The 23,002-nt window shown below is 42.3% G+C and overlaps 1 protein-coding gene across 1 annotated transcript in view; it reads left to right on the top strand.

The window, feature by feature from the left end:
• FLT1 (fms related receptor tyrosine kinase 1) overlaps positions 1-23,002 on the top strand; it is a 113,033-nt gene that overhangs the window by 41,406 nt on the left and 48,625 nt on the right. Inside the window, exons 11-12 of the mRNA XM_086481851.1 lie at positions 12,532-12,646; positions 21,516-21,624. Coding sequence (XP_086337977.1) covers positions 12,532-12,646; positions 21,516-21,624 — 224 coding nt within the window. The remainder of the gene's footprint in view (positions 1-12,531; positions 12,647-21,515; positions 21,625-23,002) is intronic.

Raw genomic sequence — 23,002 nt, 5'->3', positions numbered from 1 at the left:
TTAATGCTTTGTGATCAATACAATCAATTTGCATAACTCCTCTCTGCACCATTCAAGCCAGTAACAGGAGGCCAGCCAAATTAAACAGTTCCCATAGTTTCCTGGTAGCAAATTAAAAAAAAACCCCAAGCTGTAAAATTGCTGTAAAATTGCTCAACTAATTTGGCTTTTTGGAATACGGAGAGACTGACGACATTAAAATTCCTTGTTCTTTATTTTCTGTTAAAATTACATTGCTTAAACCAACTCTATTGCCGTTAAATAACCTTTTCTTAGCTAACTAGATAGGTGGATAGATTGTCTTCCAATATTCACCCAGCAAGGCAACAGAAGAGTCAAGAAAAACTGTCTGGGGCAAAAAGTAATGTCTTAGGGTTTTTTAAAGCTTATGCAGAGCTAGTAAATTCAGAAATGGAAGGCAAAAGACAGTAGAAGATGCAATGGGAGTTAAAATAAAATGCAATCAAAAAAATTAAAAATTAGTCTTTCTTAAATAACTGAGAAACTTCTTTTCCAGTGCTATCTTCCTCCAGTGTACTCTGCTGCTCTGTAGCAGACACACACATTCCCAGGCTGGGCAGCCCCTGATTGCTCAGTGGATGTGACAGCCTGTGGGACAGTTGTCCTGCAGTGTCCATCAGCCTCCTTGGCCTCTTCCCTGCCACCCTGGAGTTGTTCTTTCTGGTCTTCTTTTTCCTCAGGTTGGGTTGTCAGCAGAGCGGCAGCCAGCAGCAGGGCTTGCTGAGGGTCTCCAGAGCCAGCTAGGCTGGGCTCCACCTAAACTCATCAGCTCTGAGGCTGCAGAACGAGCATCTGCATGCTGGGAACGTGCTTGATGTTAATGGTTCTTGACCTGAATCTCTTCAGCAGATTTGTGTTTGTCTTAAACTGACCTGGCAGAGATTGCCAAGAAAGGCATGTGGGATGCTGATATTGCTCAGTGGAAGCACTGGTTTCCTCAGAGGTTGTGTAGTGTCATTTGGGGGCAGTTTCTCTCTCTGGACATTTCCATGTGGACAGTTCAAGAGGGATCTTAATTATGATTTGCCCAAGGTTTGACTGATCGGCCCTTCAGAAACTGTAAACGGATGCAAAACTGAAATTTTACCTTGGGTGTTCCAACTCTCCCATCACCTCACTGCCTCCCTCTCTCCTTGAGCTATCAGTTTTGTTTAGCCTCAAACTGAATATGAGATTATTCTTTTACAACCCTGCCATCACCTCAGTCTGAGGTTTTTTTGGCTTTTGTTTTTTTCTTTGTGTGTGTGTGCATGAGCGAGAGAGGAAACGTAACGGTATTGTGGAGATGCCTACAGAAACAAAGTCATTGGAAAAACTCTACCTGATTCACTACCCCTTTGACTACAGTGTCAGGATATGAACTCTTCTTGGTGGTAAAACTACCTGAACAGTGTGATTGGGAACGAAGGGCTGAATACATGAAGTGGAGGACAGAAGCAGACAGCAGGGACTAGGGGCTGTGCAGCAATGCCTAACCTGGTACTGCTGCCAAAGCTAATGTCAGGAAACCACAACATTTGTAGCACTCTGGTGTGGGGGGGTCCTTATTGAAATCACTAGTGACTGAACTCAGAGTGATGAGAAGGGAATATTACCTCCCTTTGAGGCTTGTCTGCAGTGCAAAAGTAGGATCACATGAAGTGTTTTTGCAGAAATAAATCTCCAGCACTACAGAGGGAGGAACGGGAGTTTGCCATGCATCTCTGTGAGGCAAAACCTAGAGGTTTTCCCTGGAACTTCTGCAGATATAGAAAGACTGAAACTACCGCAATGAAGGTGCATGGCCAGACTCCCACCAGCTTCAGTGAAAGAGGAGGCAGGCAATGTGTGCATAGCAGTCTAATTGCATTTCTGTGTTGTTTATGTCAGTGTATTAATAAGGGATTGAAAGGCAGAATCATTAGGATGTGCTTGGATAGATTATCAGGGGAAACCAGATTTGGAACATCAGTGAGGTATGTAAAATGAACAAGTAAAGAACAAATGTTAATTGTACTTAATTAGAAATGTACTGAACCACCCAAATTTAATTGTTGGATGTCTGCAAACATTGATGCCCATTAGTTTGTCCACAGTGACTGTTTTTGTTCCCCATGCCACCTTCTATTTTCGGGAAGGGGAAGTCTGAGTCCTTAGAGCTGGTAAAAGTAGGTCAGATGCCATTAATAAACAGGTAGTTCAAAAATGCCTTTGTTTAATTTGACATGAGGCCAGATCTTCAGCTCTAAATTCACACTGGCTGAGCATCTGGCTGGTGGCCTTCATGCCTTCCACTCTCTACTACAAGAAAGTCTTCTTACAGCAATCTAGTAATGTAAAGGTACTTAAAACAAGTACATCAAAAAATACGTTATCTATTCCCTTATTTTGCTGTGGTTGGGGAAATAGATTAGTGTAAATAAAAATCAGACCCTGTGATTTTCACATATCTTTCAAAAAATGCAGAGGAACAGACATGAGTGTATATTGCAGCAGTGTGGACATGCAGAGCATTTGAAGCCAAAAGACAGAGAGGAGTGAAATAGCATCTGATCTGCTTCAGCATGAACAAGCAATGTGCTAAAGCATCTCATTCTGCACTTCCACTGTGAGCCAAAAGTCAATGCTTGCTTGTGAACACCTAGCCTCTGTAGGTCTGTATCCTTGTCCTCAGTCAGTATTTTGGCATTTTAAATTTTTTTTTTATATTTTACTTAGAAAATGCCTTGTGAATCCAACCTGGCATATACATATGGATAAATAAGCTTGACAAATATATGTTACACATTGAGTACAGTTTGCCCCAGTCTGTCCTCAGGGTAACACAGTGATGAATTTATTCTGCAAGCTCTAAGTGGTTTGATTATGGGTCTTAGCTGAACCAGAAGCTTAAGCTTTCAAATTTCGATATTGCTAATTTTCAAATCACTTTAAATCAAAGTTTTTCAAATTTAACAGGAAACATTTTTTCAAAAAACGCATTATATTGCCCAAGTATTTTTTTTGATTTGTCATTGACCAAACCTAAACCATAGATACTACAGTAAGATCCAGATGGTCAGGGGTGCTCTGCTTAGTATCACACTTTTACCCTCACTCACCTACCTTTTTTTTCACTTGCTGTCTTCCATTTTTTTCCCCAGTTTCTTTCTTTTCCCCTCTTGTTGCCTTCACAGGGTGGTCTCTTTGCTTTATTAGGGACAGTCTGGCACCCAGTCTTAAGGAAGAACACATAAGGGTCATGCAGACGGTGGGAAGTTATTGCTTGATCTTTTATTCACTGTGGCCCAGCCCATAGAAAATCAAGTGTGTGAGAGGCTGTACGTGGGGACTGCACGTCGTGACCGAGGCCTCGCACGCTGGCAGTGTCCAAGCCAGTGGGACGTCCCAACCCGTAGCCAGAAACCTGCTCCTGCGCTAGCAGGGGCTCTCGGCCAAAGGAAGGCACCAGGTCAAACTCTGTGTGTGCTTAGGAGTGATTATGAATGGAGTACTATTACTGGATCAAGTACACCTTTTACAAAAATATACAAACTTTAGTTAGCATCCTTTTTCCTTTTATGTGTATGCCTTTCATAAAAGCCTTTGCAGAAGGCTTTGAACAGACACGGCGTATGAGGTAAGATCGTGCTTAGAAAAAAATGTTCAGTTAAGAAATAGAAAACAGAGGTTAAGAAGGACAGCCAGTTCTTGCAGTGTAGGGAGGTGACCAGTGAAGTTTTTCAGGAGCTGGTGCTGGGGTCTGTACTTGTCAACATGTTCAGAAATAACCTGGAAAAGGTGGTAAGGAGGTGACAGAGTCTGCTGATGATACTAAGTTATTCAGATTTGTAAGGATGAGGGCTGATTACAAAGACATGCAGAACTATATGAATCTGGGTATCTGAGTGGTAAAGTGGCAGATGAAATTCATTGATGATAAATGTGCATGGTGTACATAGGAAAAAACAATCCCACTTTCAGATGTAAAATGTAAGTGTAAAAATTCTGTATGGGTAAAAAGGCTGTTGGCTGATTATTACTGCCACAAAGAAGGATTTGAATGTTGTGATAGACAGGTTTGTGAAAATGATCACAATCATGGGCAGCTCAAAAAGCAATCAAATGTTAGGAATTACCAGGAAAGAAATAAAGAACAAAATAGAGAACACCATAACTCCACATAAATTCATAAATTACTGACATCTTTTATGATATGAGCACTTCTGATCCTTTTGTCTCAAAGGATGCAGCTAAACTGGGAGGCACACCAGGAGGGGCAACAAAAAGGATCAAAGGAATTTCAGAGAATGAGAGGAATGTGTGAGGGATGAGTGAGGAGGGAGGTCAAGGCTCTGCAGACCAAAAAAGAGGTGCCTTGGAGTCTACATGATACAGATCTACAGACTTGGGAAGGACACACAAGTCTGAGGATCAGCTGGATATGCCTTTTCCAGTTCAAGAAGTACGGTCCATTAAATGAAGCCAGGAGGAGCACAATTTGGAACAGAAAAGGAGATGGCTCTTCATGCAGTGGGCAGGAGACCTGTGAAACACCTTGCCAGAGGATTTTGGGGGTTTGAAAAGTTTGCACAAAGTCTTGGAAGAGAAATACACTGAAGTGCAGAAACAGCTTCTGTTGTGGGAAGTTCCCGAGCTGATAATAATTGGTGACTGGGGGAGTATTAGGAGGAAGTATCTGAAGTTAGTCCTGCTCTTACTCATCCCCAACCATCTGCTTATGGTCATTGTTGAGACAGGATATGGGGTATATGGATCCTTGGTCTTATATCCACGTCTGTCAGTATTTTCTCTTCCTGTTTTCCCTCTAATCAACTCCCCTCCCTCCTTAAAATTGTTTCCCTCTATTCTTTCTCATCCCTTTCTTGTTTTCTGCCTACACTTCCAGTCCCTCACTCCAGTCAGCCCAGAGTTGTTCTTTTGCAGTGAAGCTGAAAAAAAATCATCTTGAAAAACACGTCAGTGCAGCAACAGCTCTTTCATCTCCTCTGCTGATCACTGGAAAATGGAAAAGGTGTTAGCTGTGCTTCCAGCTTGTCAGCGAGAAAGGGAGTATTAAGGACTGTGTAAATTGATTAGTAATGAGCTACTCCTTTCTAAAGCCAAGAGGATCTATCAGGACAGCAAAGGAAAGGAAGGGAATTTTGGCATTATGAGAAGGAAGGTGTTGGATCTTGGAAGGCTATAGATGTGAGGTTATGTCTAGAAGTCAAGTGAGTTGTTAGGAGTGACTTGTGCATGGAAAATAACTTACACCAGAAGAGTCTGAATGATATCTTGGACTTTATATATAGGGAACATAGATTGGAAACAGAAGAAACAGAGCACAAGAGCAGACACTGTATGTAGAGGTTTCATGGTCTTTCTCTTTAGGTTTCTGACAGCTCAACAAAATCAGAAAACACCTTTTCCTTTCAGTACTACAGACTATTAAAATCAAATATTTTTTTCCTCTGAAAGAAATTCTAGGTGCTTGTGGAAACCTCACGCTTTGACTGATAAGCCTGTCATTCCAGCCAACATCCAGCTCGTCTGTGGAGGACAGATTGTTGCTCTCAGACAGAGAAAGTGGAGGCTGAGTCACAATGACTGCATGGGAGATGAGAGTGATTACAGTCTAGCAGAGGAGGGAAAGGAGGCGGACAAGAAGGAAGGAAGGAAGGATTGGCTGAAATATGGTATTCTGTGGCCATGAAGAATGCTAAGCAGTGTGAAGCAGGAAATTGAGGGTCAAGAAGCAAAATATGATTATTTGATAAGAAACTCAAGGTGAGAAAATTTCAGGTCACCTCAGGATGTGCAAACACCTGAAAAATCATTTTCAAATGCTGTTATGTTCCCTAATGACCAGAAGTTTGAAGTACTGGCAAAGAAGCTGAAAGCAAAATTTGTTTTTTGGTGACCCTCTGCCTCAGGCATTTGCATTTTTTGTTGTGAATAGCTGGTGTTACAGGGTGCTCAGGTGTGCAGATGGAAATTGCGAGCATGGGCTGATGAAGGGTTGAAAGTTAGGATAGGTAAGACTGCTGCTGTTGATCTTACTGCTTCTTTTGAGATGGTTCAGATCAATCAGGTTTCTGTGGTAGCATAATGGAATAGTTCAGTGCAAGCCATAATGTTTGGAAAGGATGAGTGTGAAAGGGAAACACTATCCATTTATCTACTTGCATGCAGATAATTAGCAAGAAAGGCAGTGTGCAGCTGTCAAACACTTTCTTCTTCCATAGAGCCGTGGCAATATGCAACAAAGCCACGAATGCCATATACCCTACTGTTTTCAAAGATGCTTACCAGGAGGATGAGTCATTCAGGACATTGGGACAATCTCCCGTAGAGAATGTGCTTTCCCTCAAAGTATCCCCCTCAACGGGGACACAGAGCATCCTACAAAACAAAAAACAACTTAATCCTCTCTCTGGCAACTGAGCAGTGCACTAGTGCTCCAACCCAGCCTAATAAATGAAGGCCACTGAGAAACCCTCCGGCCACCCTGCAGCTCGTCAGTGAATAACTTCTCAGCACAACTAACAGTGTCCTTGGTCACAAGTTGCTCCTGCACTGGAGTCAGAGGTTGAGGAGTGGTGTTGGAGAGCTGTTGCTCTCTGAGAGTCATGAGGGTGTCTGAAGTGAGATGGGCTGGTGACATCCCATCTGCTCTTGTTGTGCAAGTGTTGACACCGCAATGGGAAGTAGCAGGGACCAGTGACGGTGAGAACAGAGAGGCAAATGGGACATGCAGGGGAGGAACCTGCACCTCTCTCACCAGGATTTCTTGTTTGGCATTCCTTGCTAAGCTCCTAAATAAATATAAATGAACAAACTACAATATATGATGTAAAATGTATCCAGCTCCTACAACAGATAACCTCCTAGTCCCACTAATGCGCTAATCAGGAAGGTGCTTGGGATGAACTGCCAGCTGGCTGCAGCTTTGCCACCAAACACAGTGGGGCCAGCATTTCAATCTCTAACTGGTTATTTTTGACCTAGAGCAGGAATGCTTGGACCATAGCTCCTTAGAATCACAGCCTCACATCCACAGCCAAAGCTTGTGGAGCACACTGGCGGGGGGCCAGCACACATTCTCCCCCTCCACCCCCATAAAGCAAGTTTCACAACCTGTACATGCTCCCTGCTACTATTTTCCCTCTCTGTTTCCTGCCTCAAATTGACTCAATATTCCCCAGGACACGTGGCTACGCCAGCCCAGTGCTCGCAATTGCATGGTGCTGGATGCCAAGGCGTGGAGCAGGCGAGACCCATGTAATTTAGATTTTTTTGATAACTTCCAAGTGGAAAACAGTTCCTATATATTCTTTACAATTCCAGGAATTTCCAGATTTCCTGTCTTAAAGTTAGTGTTGTCACCATGGCCTCTTGAAAGATGTGAGTCAGCCCAACTTGAATTTGTAATAGCATTGCCCCAGTGCTGCTAGGAATTGATTGCTGCCCAAAAAAAAAAGGATAGATGCTAAGAAAAATATTGTACTTGCCATTAATCACTCTCAAAAATAGTCACTGCCAGTGACAGGATGGCTTCCTCTTTCTCCTAGTACTGGTGCAATTACCAAACACTACCTCAGTAAACAAAAGTGTGATTGAGGCTGCCTGTGGCTTTGCCAAGAGGAATGTTTAGAGAATTGAATGGGATGTTACAGGAGGGAAAGATTGCACTGGTCTCTGGCATCACACAGGAGGGTTTGGGAATGAGGAGCTGAGTAGGTGAGGAGACAGAAGATGAGTATTTTCCCAACTGATATGGGGATCGATGTTCTGCTGCTGGTATTTGTCACTGTGCTACTTGAACCCAAATTGCAGAACTGTTTCCAGGATGGGGAAGAAAATGTGCCTGGACACAAGCTGGGTCTAGAGCTTTCATTTAGGACTGTCTGTCACAACACAGAGGGTCAAATCCTTCCTGTGAATAATTAGACAAATCCTTTACCTCAGCTCCTACACTCCGCTATAAATCACTAGGGTGACAACAAAACCATTTTTCTTTGAGACCAGTAGTTTCATAGTCAGGACCTCAGCTTGGAGCTGGTTTGTAGTTTGATTTCAGTGAAATACATCAAGATGACATGAAGTACACTCTTACCCTGGAAACTTTTCCCCGTTGATAGTTATAAATATACCACACTATTGTGCTTGGCATGCTGTATGCTAATAGAGGTGAGGGCTCTGAATCTCATTAGGAAAGGGAGCGGGCTGTGGAGCAGAGTGAGGACAGTGTGAAGCTAAGGTTGATAACCACGGCCTTGTCCAGAATAGGCCATGGGAGTTTTCTTATCTCACTTTGGCAGGAGGTGCTGCTAGCTTCCTGTGCGAAATCAGGAGCATATGCTGCTTTCCTCTTGTTGTTTGGCTTCCTCCGCTACACAAGACGGTTCCCAGCACTGTGATTATCTTTGCATCTTCAAACATGGCACACTCTGCTTCCTCAAGGGCTTGATGTATTCTTGAGAAGTAGGCTGGCTCCCCTCCCCCAGCCCATTTCTCTAGGGCCCCCGCCGGTGCCAGCTCTGCACATCACTGACCTTTTATAAAGCTGAACTTACTTCTGGTTGCATAAACCACCCCCATCCCTTCCAAAGAAGTGTAAATTCCCAAAGCTAGGGACGGTGAGCAGGTCTGTTGGTGGAGGTCTCCCCGCACTGCAGGCAGCCGGGCAGGCAGCGCATGCTGCTGGCTTCCCCCAGGCCCCAGCGCCACTTGCACCCCTCCTGCCCCCCACACTGGGCTTCTCTTGAAACCCACAGGAAAATTAACAGCTTCTGTTCCTACAGAGGAATAGCCTGTTTTTCAGGCTCTTGACACAAAGGACAAAGCGTGCCTGTGCGTGCGGGGGGGTGTGTGCGTGCACACAGGCAAACACGCACGCGAGCACGCACGCAGGCACATGGAAAAAACTACTTAGGGGGTGAGAAACCCGGTTACTTTGCTTCTCCCAGTGCTTGACTAAGACAGCAGAGTCTGATTACTTTGCGCTGAGGCTGCATAGTGTTCCTAAACATACATTTGTACACACACCCCCTTAGCATTTGTTATATAGGATCTCTACATGTGCAAAGTTGCACCCACAAAGTAGGGACATGAAAGGATCTGCAGGGACACAGGTCTAAGAACTGCTTAGAAATGTGCTGGCAGATAATCAGGTTGTTTATCAATCTCTGTGCACACTGTGTGCTTTTTCATTAACCTGATGGTAACCCTGCTGTAAGCTTTCCTGAAGATGCAAAGCAATGAGGCTCATCCCACAACAAAACATTTCAGGAATTCATGTGCTCTGGAGATATTTAGAGTAAGATTCAGATATCCAAAATTCAGTGGGATTTCCCTGCAAACACAGGCAGTTCTTGCTACAAATAGAATATCCTTGCTATTTTACTGAGCAGATAGTTTGAAGTAACTTGTAATTTCTTTACAAAGCAGAAAAATATGTAGATGATGTTATCTGAGGACACACGCAACGAAACATCAATTGAATTAAAAGGAAGATGATTGCGTATTTTGGTCCCAGCCAGAGTAAATTTTTATATTTTCATTTTTCTCTCTTTCTTTCCAAGCATCTGTACTTAACACAAACATTTGGTTTGATGACTACATCTAAGTTCAGCGGAGCTTTTTCTCTTTGTGCTACAAAATGCCTGCTATTAGAAGCTGAAGTCAGGTTAGGAGGCAGGACCCTTAATTACTCCCGTTTGTTCCTTCCCCAGCATTACCTGATGGTGCTGGCTTAAAAAGTGGCTTCATGTGGTACCGCTGGCAGCAGCAAGAGGCAGGATGGCTGAGTACTGACCTGAGTAACCAGCTCAGGAGACTGGAGGTGGCTTGTGTGCTGTCCCTAAGCTGTGTTAGTGTACTTGAGGTTAAAGCGAGAGCATTTGGCAGCTGAGGAGAGAAAGTATCTGGTTCTGCATCCAAAGGGATGAGTCTGAGACTTGTCCTAGACTTTGCCTGGCAGCCGTGCAGCAACTGAGTTGTAGACGTTTGCTGATCCAGCAGACCATGGAGCCAAAGTGGCACATATGACAGTACTCACATCTCCCGCTGAGTACTGTGGGTGGTTGGATAATGTATTCTCAGCTTGATTGTGACTCTTTTTTTATTAAAACCATGGACAACAGCTATTAAGTGTATTCGATTTTCTACTATGATTGCATTAACATTGTGATCGGCAGTTTGGAGATGGTATGGTATGTGAAGTCAGTAGAATTCACATATGTGACTCCAGGGCTAATCTTTCATCTAATGTTTTTACATGTGTTTTTCTTGTTATTGTGATGTTATTGTAATTATGATGGTGGTTTGTATTATGGTATTAATGAGTAATCAGCACCTCATTGTGCTAAGCATCAACAAAGACATAACACTGTCCTCATCCCTAAGACATTACAATATAAATATGTGCAGTCTTTTTCAAGGAATTATGAGGAAGAGTATAATAATAACTAAGCCTATAATAACTAAGCCTGGAGGCCTCAGAGCTGCAAGAAAGGAGATTGGAGATGCCTTTCAGAGATGCGCAAGCAGTTTCTGAATATGCATTATACTTTCTTTCTGTCCTTTATCAAAATACATGTCTCTGTAAGGACTTTTATTGTAAAGTGCACAAATGTTCAGCATTGTAACAAACAAATATAAATTCATTCTGTGGGGCAAGGAAAAAGATAATTTAAATTACTTTTTAGTATGGGTGAAAAGAGATTTTTGGGTCTTTGTCTTCCTGTACAGAGATTGCCCAAGTATCCAGTCACAAGGATGTGCCTTTGATACTGCCTGTTTGTGTGCCTACGGTACTGGCGTCATGAAATAAGTTCTGATATCTGTTATGGCATGGACATGTTATCAGCACCGACATTATCATGTCTTCTGTGTTCTAGAACCAGACTTCTTAAAGTATTGAATGTGCAAAGAAAATGGCATCTACCTTTCTGATTAATTTTTAAACGTTTTTTCCCATCTGAATGCATCAATTGTCTTAATGCAACTGTCTTTAATCCACCCTGGCCTCAACAATCATGTATTAGAAGTTGGCTTTTAAATCAGAGTCTGGAATAAATGCTTGTGTAGATAGGGCTTTCTTGCCATGCTATTGGTCCCTGTCCTCTCTCCATGCATGAATGACCATGGCCTGCTCCTGTTTTTTTGGCTTTTTCAGCTCACTGAACCTCTCAATGCACGCTAAGAAATTTTGGGCATACAATCATATATCTGTGCTAATGATTACAGCCCAAGTTAGTTTACATATCATCATTTCTTTAAGCTGTAATATCTGCTAAGACACTGGCGAGTTTGACGCAAAGCTGCACAATTAAAAACAAGCATGTAAAGTTAGTGTACCATTGATTTTATAAACAAAACAAAGTTTAAGCAAACTGCATAGTTAGCTGAAGGGAAATGAACCTCATTCTTTGGTCAGTATTGCATCACACGCTGTTATCCAGCCACTGGGCTTTAAAGGTCATTTCCAGACAACTGATATACATGTCAGAACTATTTGATTACAGATACTACAGTCGTTATCTTTCAAATCCATGGAAGATCAAAGGACCATATAGTATTTGAAAGAGCTTGACCCTGCTGAAGGGTTAAGCTCTGTTGATGAAGCTGGAATTGAATGAGCAACAACTAAATTTTGGATGAAAAGCAAAACTAGATATCCTCGAAGAAGAATAGGGACAGACAGCATTTAAGAAGCATTCCAATGTGTTTATTTCCATGTGTACCAAATTAGGCTTTGGGAAACAAATTAGCTCTACCATGACCACACCTGAATGTTCTGATTAGAAGCCAATTTGTTGCATAAGGCAAAAACATGTTTTCCCTGAGATTTCCATTCATTAACATGGCTTTGGTTTCTTTTCAGATTAAATGAACATTTAAATCCCTTTGGCAATTAGGTATAGTTTTGTTTAACTTTGTTTTGCCAATTTGCAGGATTATAGTTATTTTTACTGTGTCTTGTAATTATTGAACCCCAGTACTGATATTTTGCCATTTTGTAAACTGAAATAAAGAAAACATTCAGATATGAGAAATTGCATCATTTTTCATGATAACAAACACAACCTGTGCATAGCGAAACAGCATCCAATACATTATTGAATGGGTCTTGAAACAAATATGACTTGTCTTGAATTTAAGGCTGAAAATAATATGAACTCATATTTGAAGCCAAGCCTGAACCATGACAATGGCTGAAAACAGGAGCATTGGAAATGGGATGCTGGTCTTGCACTGCCCTATAACTAGGGTCAGACTGTAAATTCTGACCTCCCAGTCCACAGTGGGCTAAATGTTAACGCTGACTCCAGAGAGCTAATGTTCAAGGAAAGGCTGTGGAAGTGGATCCAATCATCAGGCTCTGAACGTCAAGATTTAATGAAAAGTAACTATACTTGCCTGGTCATCACAGCATCTGCAGTTTCCCTCATTGATCACCATTTCCAGAAGAATTTTTTTGTCTTATGTGATGAATGATTCAGTCTATCATCAAATCAATAAAATTTCAATTTTTATTGTCTTCAGGCATGGCTTTTGCTCTTACACCGAAGGATCTTTCATCCTGAAATCTGGGAGCAACATAGGAAACAGGATCCAGAGCATCACTGAGCGAATGGCTGTAATAGAGGGCAAAAATAAGGTATGATTCCTCAGAGCAGATAACCTTTCTGTGTGGCAGCCTGTGTTCAAAAGGCACTGTAAGATGTTATCAAGGCAACAGCGAAGAAGCCAATAATTTTTTTATTGTTTAGATTTGAAGAACTGCATACATGCAAATAACTTTCATACTTGGTATTTATCTGCTGAGATGCAGAGATGTACTTATTCCTGTATGTAGTCATTAAGGTAGGTGACATGACAAGAGTATATCAATGGGATTCACCATATCTACTCTCTCAGAGCTAGTCTGTAGTATCCTGGGGCACCTCAGGAGCACAAGGGCAGGGTTCCAGGCCATCTTTGCCTCATTTTCTGACATTGCATAGTTTCCTGTTGTTTTTCCTATGAGAATTAAACAATTTGCTCTCATTAGAGAGTTTGTTCACAGATACAGTCCTAGATTATTAGATGACCAGGTCTTTTCTTGCCATACAAAATATAAAGGGCCAAATGAATCCAGATTACAGAAGCAAAGTTTAAGAAATATCTCAGTCAGAGGCAGCATGGCAGGATTCATCCCAGCAGCATTAACCATCTAAGTGTTAAGGATCTAGTCCAAGTCAAGCATCCCTTTATGGGCCATGGGGAGATGCAGGCACTTGTGAAGGGTGAGTAGGCCTGTAGTCTGTTGGTGTTTGATGTGGGAGAGAAAGCCCATGAGATAAACTTGCCAAGGGCCATGGAGGATTGTCCATCAGTTAAAACCTTCAAATCAAAATGTTTTACTAAGGATGCCCTAGATCAGCTGCACTTCCCTGGGTTAGACATGAGACTGATTTGGTGTAGTTGGGTAGCCTGTGCTATGGAGGAGCTCAGGTGAAGATGCACAATGCCATGACACTGTCACAGCATCTGGTTTCACACGCTAGTTTGGTTTGTGGCAGTAATGGCTGAAGAGTTTATAAATGTTAAAGCCGACCTTGTCCTAGGCCTGTCGTTTCTAAGGACACTGAAATGCTTTTTGTAAGTCTAAGGGCACTGGGGATATAGGTCTCCTTTCCTTGATGGCTGCCTTCAATCTTCTGCTTATGAAAATGGGTGTAAACTGTAGTTATTCCCATGTTAGGGCACTTTCAGAGACCGCAGAATAAACAGAGCTTTGCGTGCAGCCAAGAATCAGGCCTGGGACTGCATTTTCTCCTGCTGTTGTATTATTTAGAAAGTACCACAGGTGTTCGTGGCACCATTCCAGCACATGGGAACAGGCTGGATCCCAGTGAAACATTTGCTCTATTTAACTGGCCACCTCTATGTGCTTAAAGATCAAGGCAAAGATGGGAGCAAACAGATTCCTAGGGGAGTCTATTGTAGGAAAGCACATGAAAAATGAGACCTAAGAAGGGATTTGAAGGAGGAAAGGGAAATCATTTCAGGCACAGGAAGACACAGTCTCTTTCGAAGAAGGAATGATGAACAAAAGATGATAAGAACCGGTTATTTTCCATAAGACATCTAGCCATGTTATGGGTGAAGTCCTACCTGCTCAAAGGGTGCAGAAAGAGCTGTCTAACAACCAGATCTCGTTCTCCTTGTGTGACATGAGTTTTGGCGATAGTGGAAGAGGAGTGGCTGAAATGTCAAAGCAACTTCCAGTCAATAGCAAATAAATTCCTCCCTGGAGGAAGATACTAATAATGGGTCCTAGCAGCAGAACTACAGGTTTTGTTTGAAGTCTTTGGCAAGCAGCCCTTTTGTAAAAATGTGCCCAGAAATGAACCAAGGAATAGTTTCTGCATGTGTTAGGTGGAAATTTTTGCAGTGAAACATAGTGGTTCTCCTTGGTATTCCTTGTCTTCATACTGTTTAGTTCAACTAAGAAAGGTCTACCTTGCATTGCTTTATTCCTCCTGGTCCCTATGGGGAAGAGGAGGTTAGTGAAACAATCTCTTTGCTCAGCTTTTTCACAGCTTTTCTAAGATTTCTTCATTTCTGCTGCTCTTCTGTAGCTTTTCAAGCACAGCTGGGTTCCTATTGTAAGTAGAAAATGCTCTCTAAGCCTGGGTTCTGGCCAAGCTATTAGTTGCATGATTTGTGCACACACAGCTGCTCTAGAGCATCGAGGATTTTTTTTTTTTCTGTGGGAGTCTATAGCTTTTCACTCTGCAGTCCAAGAGTCATTCTTGGTCTCCCAGAGCAAACTCAAAGGGGCACAGCTCAGACAAAACCCTTCCTCATCTGCTGTGTGATATTGTAAGACTGTTAATAGCACTGAGCTCACTGAATGCAGCATGTCATCACAAGTGTCTGGCTCTGATGGACTGCTACTATGAGCAGTTCTGCTACTGCAAACAGCTATGAACAGCTCTCCGAGGCACTTCCACATCAACGGAGTCCTGCTATCTAAACAGAGTGTCTACCCCACTTCCACATCCAAGCATAGCAGGCATGGTAAAAAAAAAAAATCTGAAAGCTCAATGGAAACAACAAAGACGTAGGAGACAAAGCAGTAGGAAATGGATGAAGAAACTCAAAAAGTTGCACATTTGGGTTAGCATGAAAGGAGAAATGGGGGTGACCACAGGATGAGATTATTGTAATCCAGGGAAGAGATGAACAAGGAATGGTCAAAAGGTTTCTTATAGAAATCGAGGTAGCTCTTTTCACCTTGCTTAAAGACATTACGGCAGTTCCACCCATTTCCTGTATGTGCAACATCTGAATCCCTCCAGTTTGGCTTTTCACTGTGGTAGGTTGATTGGTTGTTTGTTTGTCTGTGGTTATCAAGGTAGCCACAAGTATATTTTTAAAGTTAAAAAAAACCTCAAACCCTGGGTCTGTATCGTTAAAGTAATGCAGGAAGCGTGTGTTACATTATTTTTTTGGTGACAGAGAAACCGTGACAACAACAGTGTTTTAGTAACATTTCCGTTGAAGCCTCTCTAAACGGACATTGAGAAACTCAAGTGGTATAATGGAAGAACTTTGTAACATAAGTCGTAATACTTAATCATAAGACAACTCTTGAAGTGATTTGACTCCCCCACCCAAAGTTTTCATTCTCATTTTGTTGGACATTTCAGTGACTTCCTACAAAGTTGGGCTATTCTTAGGCTTATGATGTAAACAGATCACAGACACTGTCCTGCCGTTCAGCTGCTAAAAACCATCACCTCTCAGTGTTCCCAGCCAAAGCTATGTATAACTCAGGACTAATACTGATTATTGTTATTCTTAGCATGATCAGTGTTCATTAAAATGTCAATCTGTGAATGACCTGCAATAATGAGGTACAAAGTGCTGGTGTATTCATTGGTATCAATGCATACATATCAGGCATGTGTTCTCTCCTGTGTATACTGGTGCACACTGGTTTATCAACAGCTTTGAAAGGAGTCAGTACCCCTTGTACAGGGGTACAAGGGACAGAGAGAGCTGAAGGAGAGGTGGACAAAGATCCTGGGCATGGAGAATGATCAGAAGAGTGCTAAGAAGGTGACTTCAGATGAGAAAGAGTAGAAAATGCTGGCCAAGAGGAAAGGATGATAAATCCAAGGGAAGGAGACAGTAGACAGGAGGGCAGTTGAATATAGGGAAAAGCTGGAGGAAGTGGGATAAACCCCCCTTGTTTGGGGGAAATAACCTGCTAGAGCCACATTCTTGAGAATCTGAAATAGAACAGAAGGTCCCTGACTGCCCCATGCCTTTGCTGCTAGCAAATGCCAGGGTCCCACTGACAATAACAAGTACCATGAAAGCTGGGTCTGTGTTACGGTGCAGGCTTCCAGAAACTGTGTGTAAGGAATAGTAATGCATGAAGTTGTGGTTTGTCATTCATATGTGTATGTACACACACACGCATATATATACGTATGGCCTTGTTTTCCACTGCCTAAATGCTTCACTGACACAAGTTTTTAGTGGTCCCATCCCTTGTGAGAAAGCCACTCGACTTCAGAGAAAATGGAAAGTAATGGCCCTGTAACAAGATTCTGCAAGACCAAACCTAGGCTCGCCCTTGTCCGTCTCTGGTTTGGCTGGCAATGATGGTTCAACCTGACACATGCTGGCTGCACGTAGTATTAAAAACTGCGACCGTCTAACATAAAGGTGAGGTGCTAGATAGTCAGAAGGGTCAATTCTTCGTGGATGTGCAAAATAGGATGGGTCAATCTCTCCTGCATCTTCTATGCCAAGCCCTAAACCTCCATCTCACTTCCATGTCCCCTCATTACTGATGAGACAAGGAACCATGTGTTGTGTCTGTTCTCAGTCCCTACACATACCAGCTGTCTGGCCAGTAAGTCTGTGCTTATTTGCCATCTGGAACCCAAAGCAGAAGAGAAAGCTGTTTAGCCTGCTATACCACTACTCATTTTGATCTTTCTCTACCCAACAGCTGGTTTTCATGAAATGCACGAGATCTCACGAGCTTTGAGTTGTCTGTCAATTTTGTTTGAAATTGGGCAGTGGGTTCAAAAATGACCGAGAGCATGGGGGAGGAGAGGATACTGGCAGACAGATGGACAGACAGACAGTGTGATCTCCCTAGGAAGCCAGGCTAAAAATAGCAGTGGGAGTGTAGCTTGCTTCTCTTTCAGCACATTGTAACTTCTCCTGGGGCCTTCCTGAGTGCTACTAGAATCGCTGTCAACACTTTTAAGCAGATCGCTGGGAGGTGCCAGCTGAGCCAAGCCCTTGGTGAGATTAAAACCAGCAGAACTTGGCACCTGCCTCTGCCGAGCTGTGGCTTCCTCCAGCTCCTGAAACTGATCCCCTCCCTTGGTGTGCGAGGGAGGCGTGAATCAAGTGCTGCCTCGCTCTACCTATGGCCCTGGGGAGGAGGGCAGGGGGTGCCCATGGCATAGCTGTCTGTAATGATCTCCTCGCAAGTCAGCTGGCTGTATTCTAGTCTCATGGCCTGTTTGAGCGGGACAACTCGGGATGCAGAGGGTAACCACAACCCTGCTTGCTAAACAGCAGTGATTTGCCTCTCTGACCTCAGCAGGGAAGAGGGTGCTCTCCTGAGCATAGTCGTGTCCTGCTATTGAAGATATTTTGGTGTTTCTTCTGTGGTGGTCCTGAAGGTGAAGCGTGTTGTCCAGATGTTTTGCACTGATGGTCCTTGCCAACACGTGAGGCGTGCAGATAATATGTCTTTGGCATAAGCAGACCGATCCAATGGTGTGCTGCCAATATTTCAATATGGGACTTCCTAAATAATATTCCTTTAGCCAAAGATAAATCCAAGGAGGTAAAGAGAGCATATTTTAATTTATTTACTTTTTTTTTTTTTTTAAACAAATTCATCTTCTTAAAATCATAACTAAGAGGGATTCAGTAATATTTGGCAGGCTTACAAGAACCTGATCAACGTTGAAAGGCCAGTATTTTTCTTTTTAAATGTATGGGCTGTTTTGAGAAGTTAGGACAGCAGTCTCTGAAAGGAGTGTGTTTATGCCAGTGCCTGCAGAGGCCTTCTAGGAGTCAGGCAAGTCAAGCTGCCAGCCATTTTCTGAAACCTCCTTTTGCTTCTCTGCCATCAGCTGGAGAAGAGTGAATCCTTTATCTAAGCTACTTTGAGACAAGAGAAACTCAAGCAGACCTTCCATGGGAAAGATCAGCCCACCCTGGCTCCCAGCACAATGATCATACCAGTTGCTTTGCACTCTTCCCCCACCCCCCGCCAGTTTCCTCATCAGTTTCCACTATGAACAAATCTGTAAATTCCTCTTCCATCTCTCAGGATTTCTTCTTTATGCGTCTTTTATTTGCCAGCAGAAGCGGCAGCAGTATGGGATCTACTTCCCTAGCCCCTGGCTTTGAGATGAGCCTACAGCATAGTGCTTCAGCTGAGATGATAGGCAGAAAGGAGGAATATAGGATCAAAGCTTTGGTGGTAAACAGGGTTTGTGGACACATGATGCTCAAGACACCGAGCATGCCAGGAAGGATTTGCCCTGTTCTGGCTGATCATGGCAACTGAATTCAGACTTTCTGTATATAACGTGATTGCAAGTCCAGGACCTGAAACTCTTTGTTGTGAAGACAGATGATACAAGGCTGCTAGAACTTTTTCTCTTGCTCCTTTTGCACCAATAGCTGTATTGAGGATTCATGCAGCACAGACTAATCTCAAACAGCCGTCATTGCTCAATAAACAACAACATGCCAGTCTTAGTTTTGTACATACCGCTTTTGTGGTGGGTTTTGGCTGGCATCCACAATGCAGAACACGGACTGCACCACTGGAGGGCTCACAAACTATTTAAAGAGATGTTATCTTATCCTTATGACTAGCTTATAAGCTGAAAGATTTATGCAGAGACATGTTGTCTCTAAAATATTCTGTTCTGTTGCAAAATCGGTCTTGCTTTTTCCTAGACACTATGGCTTTCTCTGCCTTAGTCAAGTAAACATACCAATGACTGCTCTCTGGCACTAAAGCCTGTGTTCATAACATTTATCTCCCTTGCCCTCCAAAAGACGCTGGTTGCTTGGAAGTTGCATGTTGGAAGTGATCCTTGGCCTATGCTAGAGGAGTATTTGGGGCAGTGCAAGTTGGTCGAAACCAAAACAATGCTGAGAAAAAGTTTAAAATCACTGAATTTCAGTGCTGAGGAATGTTCTCTAGGGTCATTTAATATGCAAGAAAAGGCATAATCTGTAAGCACTCAGGTCAGTAACTGCAGTCATGCTGCTTTAGTGTAACCTCTTGCACCATCCTCTGTGTAATAAAAGTAAGAACCACATCATAGTGGGCTGAGGCAGTAAAACTCAGATAGGATGCACAATTTTTCATTAAAAACCTGATACTGTCAGGACAAAATGCAGTTTGATACTACCAAAACCTTCCTAAACCATTGGAGTAATTGCGGGAGGCATAATTGGCATTTATTTTTCAGACTCAGAAATGCTCTGTTTCTGCGTATAGTAGGATAAAGACAGGTATCCTGGAGTCAGAGAGTAAAAGCTTCATTCTCCTTCACTGTGCATTTTAGGTCACTGTACCTACCTGGTCAAATTTGCTATGAGGTAGCACTAACTAACACAAAAAAGGCTAATTTTGTGGTGGAAAGTCTGGGATGGCAGAAGCAGTGTTTAACCACCCATGTTAGTCCTCTGGCATGACGTTATGGGATCTCTGTCACTTCTGAGGTAGTGTAGATAAAACGCCTGCAGGAGTCCTGGTGCTGGGCCCTGTGTCCACGCTTTACAAAATTATGTTTAAAAACTGGAAGGAATTCAAAGAGAATGACAAAATATAAGCAGGGCTGGACCCATGCTTTATAATTAGGAATTTGTAGAGGCCTACTGAATTTAGCAAAACAAGGTAACGTTTTTTAAGGGCTGTAATTATCTGTCTGGTATTACTCTTTCATCTCACAGAAGAGCCAAAAAGGTAGGTTAGAAAAAATCTAGCTAGAAATAAGATGTAGTTTTTTCGCAGACAGGTAGCTGATCATTGAGACAGCTTAACAGGGTAGAGGTGCTGTTAGCATCACTTGTAGTCTTGAATTTGCTGTAGAGCAGTTTTCTAAAACAAATAAGCCAGAATCAAATTGCTTGACTCCATTGTGCTTGCTCAAGTAGTAGGAAAAGTAGTAGACTCTTCCTACTAAAGAATGTTCTGGGAAACCGGAAGATCTATATTATTTAGGGGTTCAACAAGGAGTTTGGGGATAGCCATGAAGCCTCTGGGTAGGAGACACAGAAGCAGTGTAAATGTTCAGCCCGTGTTTATGTAGAAATATAGATAACCGGTCCTTATTTATTACTGACTCACCCTCTTGCACTTGTCTCTGGACTCCAGCAATCAGGCAGACTTGAAAGAATGTATTAGTTGCACAAAAATTATTTTGAAGGTTTCTAGAAAAGCCAAATAATTCCAAACAATGGGTTTCTGCGGCCACACAATTTCCTTTCGTCACTGTCCCAGCTCTGCCTGTAACACTAGCCAAAGCATGTTTTACAGAAGACATAAAAGAGCGACAAAAAGACAGAAAATTAAGCTACCAGGTTGTGTCTGAGAGCATGTCCCACTGCTGAGCTCTATGTGCATGCCCCATGTCTCAGCTCCATATCAGAATGACATCTCAGTTGTTTCTGCATAACTTTCTTCTTTCATTTAGTGCCCAAGCCAGTAGACCATGACTTTCCGTCACCGTGAAGGTATAACGCTTATTATTCTGATGGGCTTTGTTTTTCTAAAGGCACATCAGGTGCTGTTGGTCCTTGGCCTTCCAAGGTCTCATCTTGCAAGTCATATCACTTTGTGAAAATATTTATTGCGCTGAAACTCTTAAGATTGTGATAGAATGCAACATAACGAAAACTGATGTATTATTATTTAATAATAAAAATATTAAGTCCAAGAAGAGGAAATATTCCAAAAGAGGATGAGTAAACATCTCTTTTGTTCCTGTCCTTTTGCACCTGATACATAAGTGAGAAAATGAAGGAGAAATGAAATGCATTTAGTGCCAAATGGAGATACTTTTTTCCCAGCATTATATCCAACTGCCTCAGGCATGCCTCACTTACTCTGTTTGCAGTCTGGCTCTCCTACAGGCAGTTTATCTCCTCAAGTGAGCCACATTGTGTCATGCTTCGTGTTTTGTAGCTTATTATTACATCAGCGGCAAGAGATAAATTAATCTGAAAGACATTAAAAAATTTTCGGTTATGATGGTTCTGATAATATAAGGGTTACCCAAGGAACTTGTTTCCTGTTATTTTTCCAAAAACTCTGTATGGTGACATCTCCTTTAAATAGCCCCAGTGGTGCCCTTCACTGAACGTATGGAGAGAGTGGATCATGGGACCGCCACCAGTGACTTAGAAAAAAGAGAAGGGAAGCTTTATCCAAGTTCCTCAGCCAACGAAAGCTAAACCTCTTCTTTCTTTCGCAGACTGCTAGCACTCTTGTTGTAGCTGAAACCAAATCTTCTGGAATCTACAGCTGTGTGGCATCCAATAAAGTGGGAAAAGCTGAAAGAAACACCAGCTTTATTGTAACAGGTAAGATCTAGTCCCCACTAGAGCCAAATGTGTTTCCTGGTCCTGGGATTATAACTGTTAGGCTGTTGTGGCTTTTTCGTATACCACAGTTTGAGAATTGTTGTAATGTGTGCACCTGTAAACTCATACCATGCTTTTGGGTGATCCTGGAGGGGTTTTTCACAGCAGCTGCTCTGGATTTCTAGGAAGGACCCCAAATTTGGTGAATGACTCATCCCTCCATCAAGTATTCAGCATGGCACAAGTTACTCACAAATATAGCAACCTGTAATTCCTCCTTTTAAATCACCTAGTCTCTGCAGTCATTCCATATGTGAAATTTTACTGTATTTTCATATGCCAGTAAGCCAGTTTCATGTGTGACATTGATGGTGTCTACAGCCTCACCCTGGTGCCAACCAGGAGGCCTCACAATGTAGTGTCTAGAGCAGTGCCAGCATCTGCAGGCGACGTGGTGCTAGAGGAGAGATGCCTGGGGTACTTGGGCAGCCCCTCACAGCTCTCAGGGCCTATGGCAACTTGTGGGTAACAAAGCAGCAGGGTACAAACTTCAGAGTTTTGTTCCCTCTTCTGTGAAAGACAACCTTGGATATGATTTGGGCCATGGCACTGAGAAGACTCACTGTGTTAGCTGCATGTATGAGTATGCTTCCAGTTATTTTTCCATTACTAGATGTGTTTAGATGTTTTCAGATTCAGAAAAAAATTATTAAATGTTTGACGTCAGGAATTACTACAATGAGTTTTTGAGAATAACTACTGCATGATTTAGCAGCATAATGTCTGCACATGCCATTACAAAGGATTCGTTTTCTCTTGAAAGATTTTATTTTGGTTTTGTTTACAAAGTGGTAGTTCATAGAGCACTTAGGTTGATGACAGCTTTCAGAGTAGGTCATTAAAGAAACGTAGTTCATTCAGAAATATGAGAAAAGACAAAAAACTTAAAATATTCTGATACTTTAATCCCAAAATTACAATCTTGAAGCTGAAAGGGAAAAATAATTTTAATGTATCCTTTTTAATTTTTGCTTTCTCTTTTCTGTTTTTTTGGTCAATCTCTTGGTTATCATTCTGATGAGTGATTTAGTAAAACTCAATCTGTTACTATATTGAGAGATACAAAAAGAGAATAGACACATACTCGCTAGATTTGATTAAAAAAAAAAGGAAAAAAACTTTTAATATGTCCCCCCCTCCTGATTTTGTGGACCAAATTTTATATTTTTAAAATATTCTGACTATCTGTAATAGAATCACAGAATCATAGAATACTAGGTTGGAAGGGACCTCAAGGATCCTCTGGTCAAACCTTTCTTGGCAGAAACTCGATCTAGACAAAATGTCCAGCTGAATCTTAAAAGTGTCCAATGCTGGG

This window comes from Leptosomus discolor, chromosome 1 (assembly GCF_034619465.1).
Source record: "Leptosomus discolor isolate bLepDis1 chromosome 1, bLepDis1.hap2, whole genome shotgun sequence".
Classification (NCBI taxonomy): domain Eukaryota; kingdom Metazoa; phylum Chordata; class Aves; order Leptosomiformes; family Leptosomidae; genus Leptosomus; species Leptosomus discolor.
Note: the sequence above shows the minus strand (reverse complement) of the source record. Positions and strands in the feature narration are given on the sequence as shown.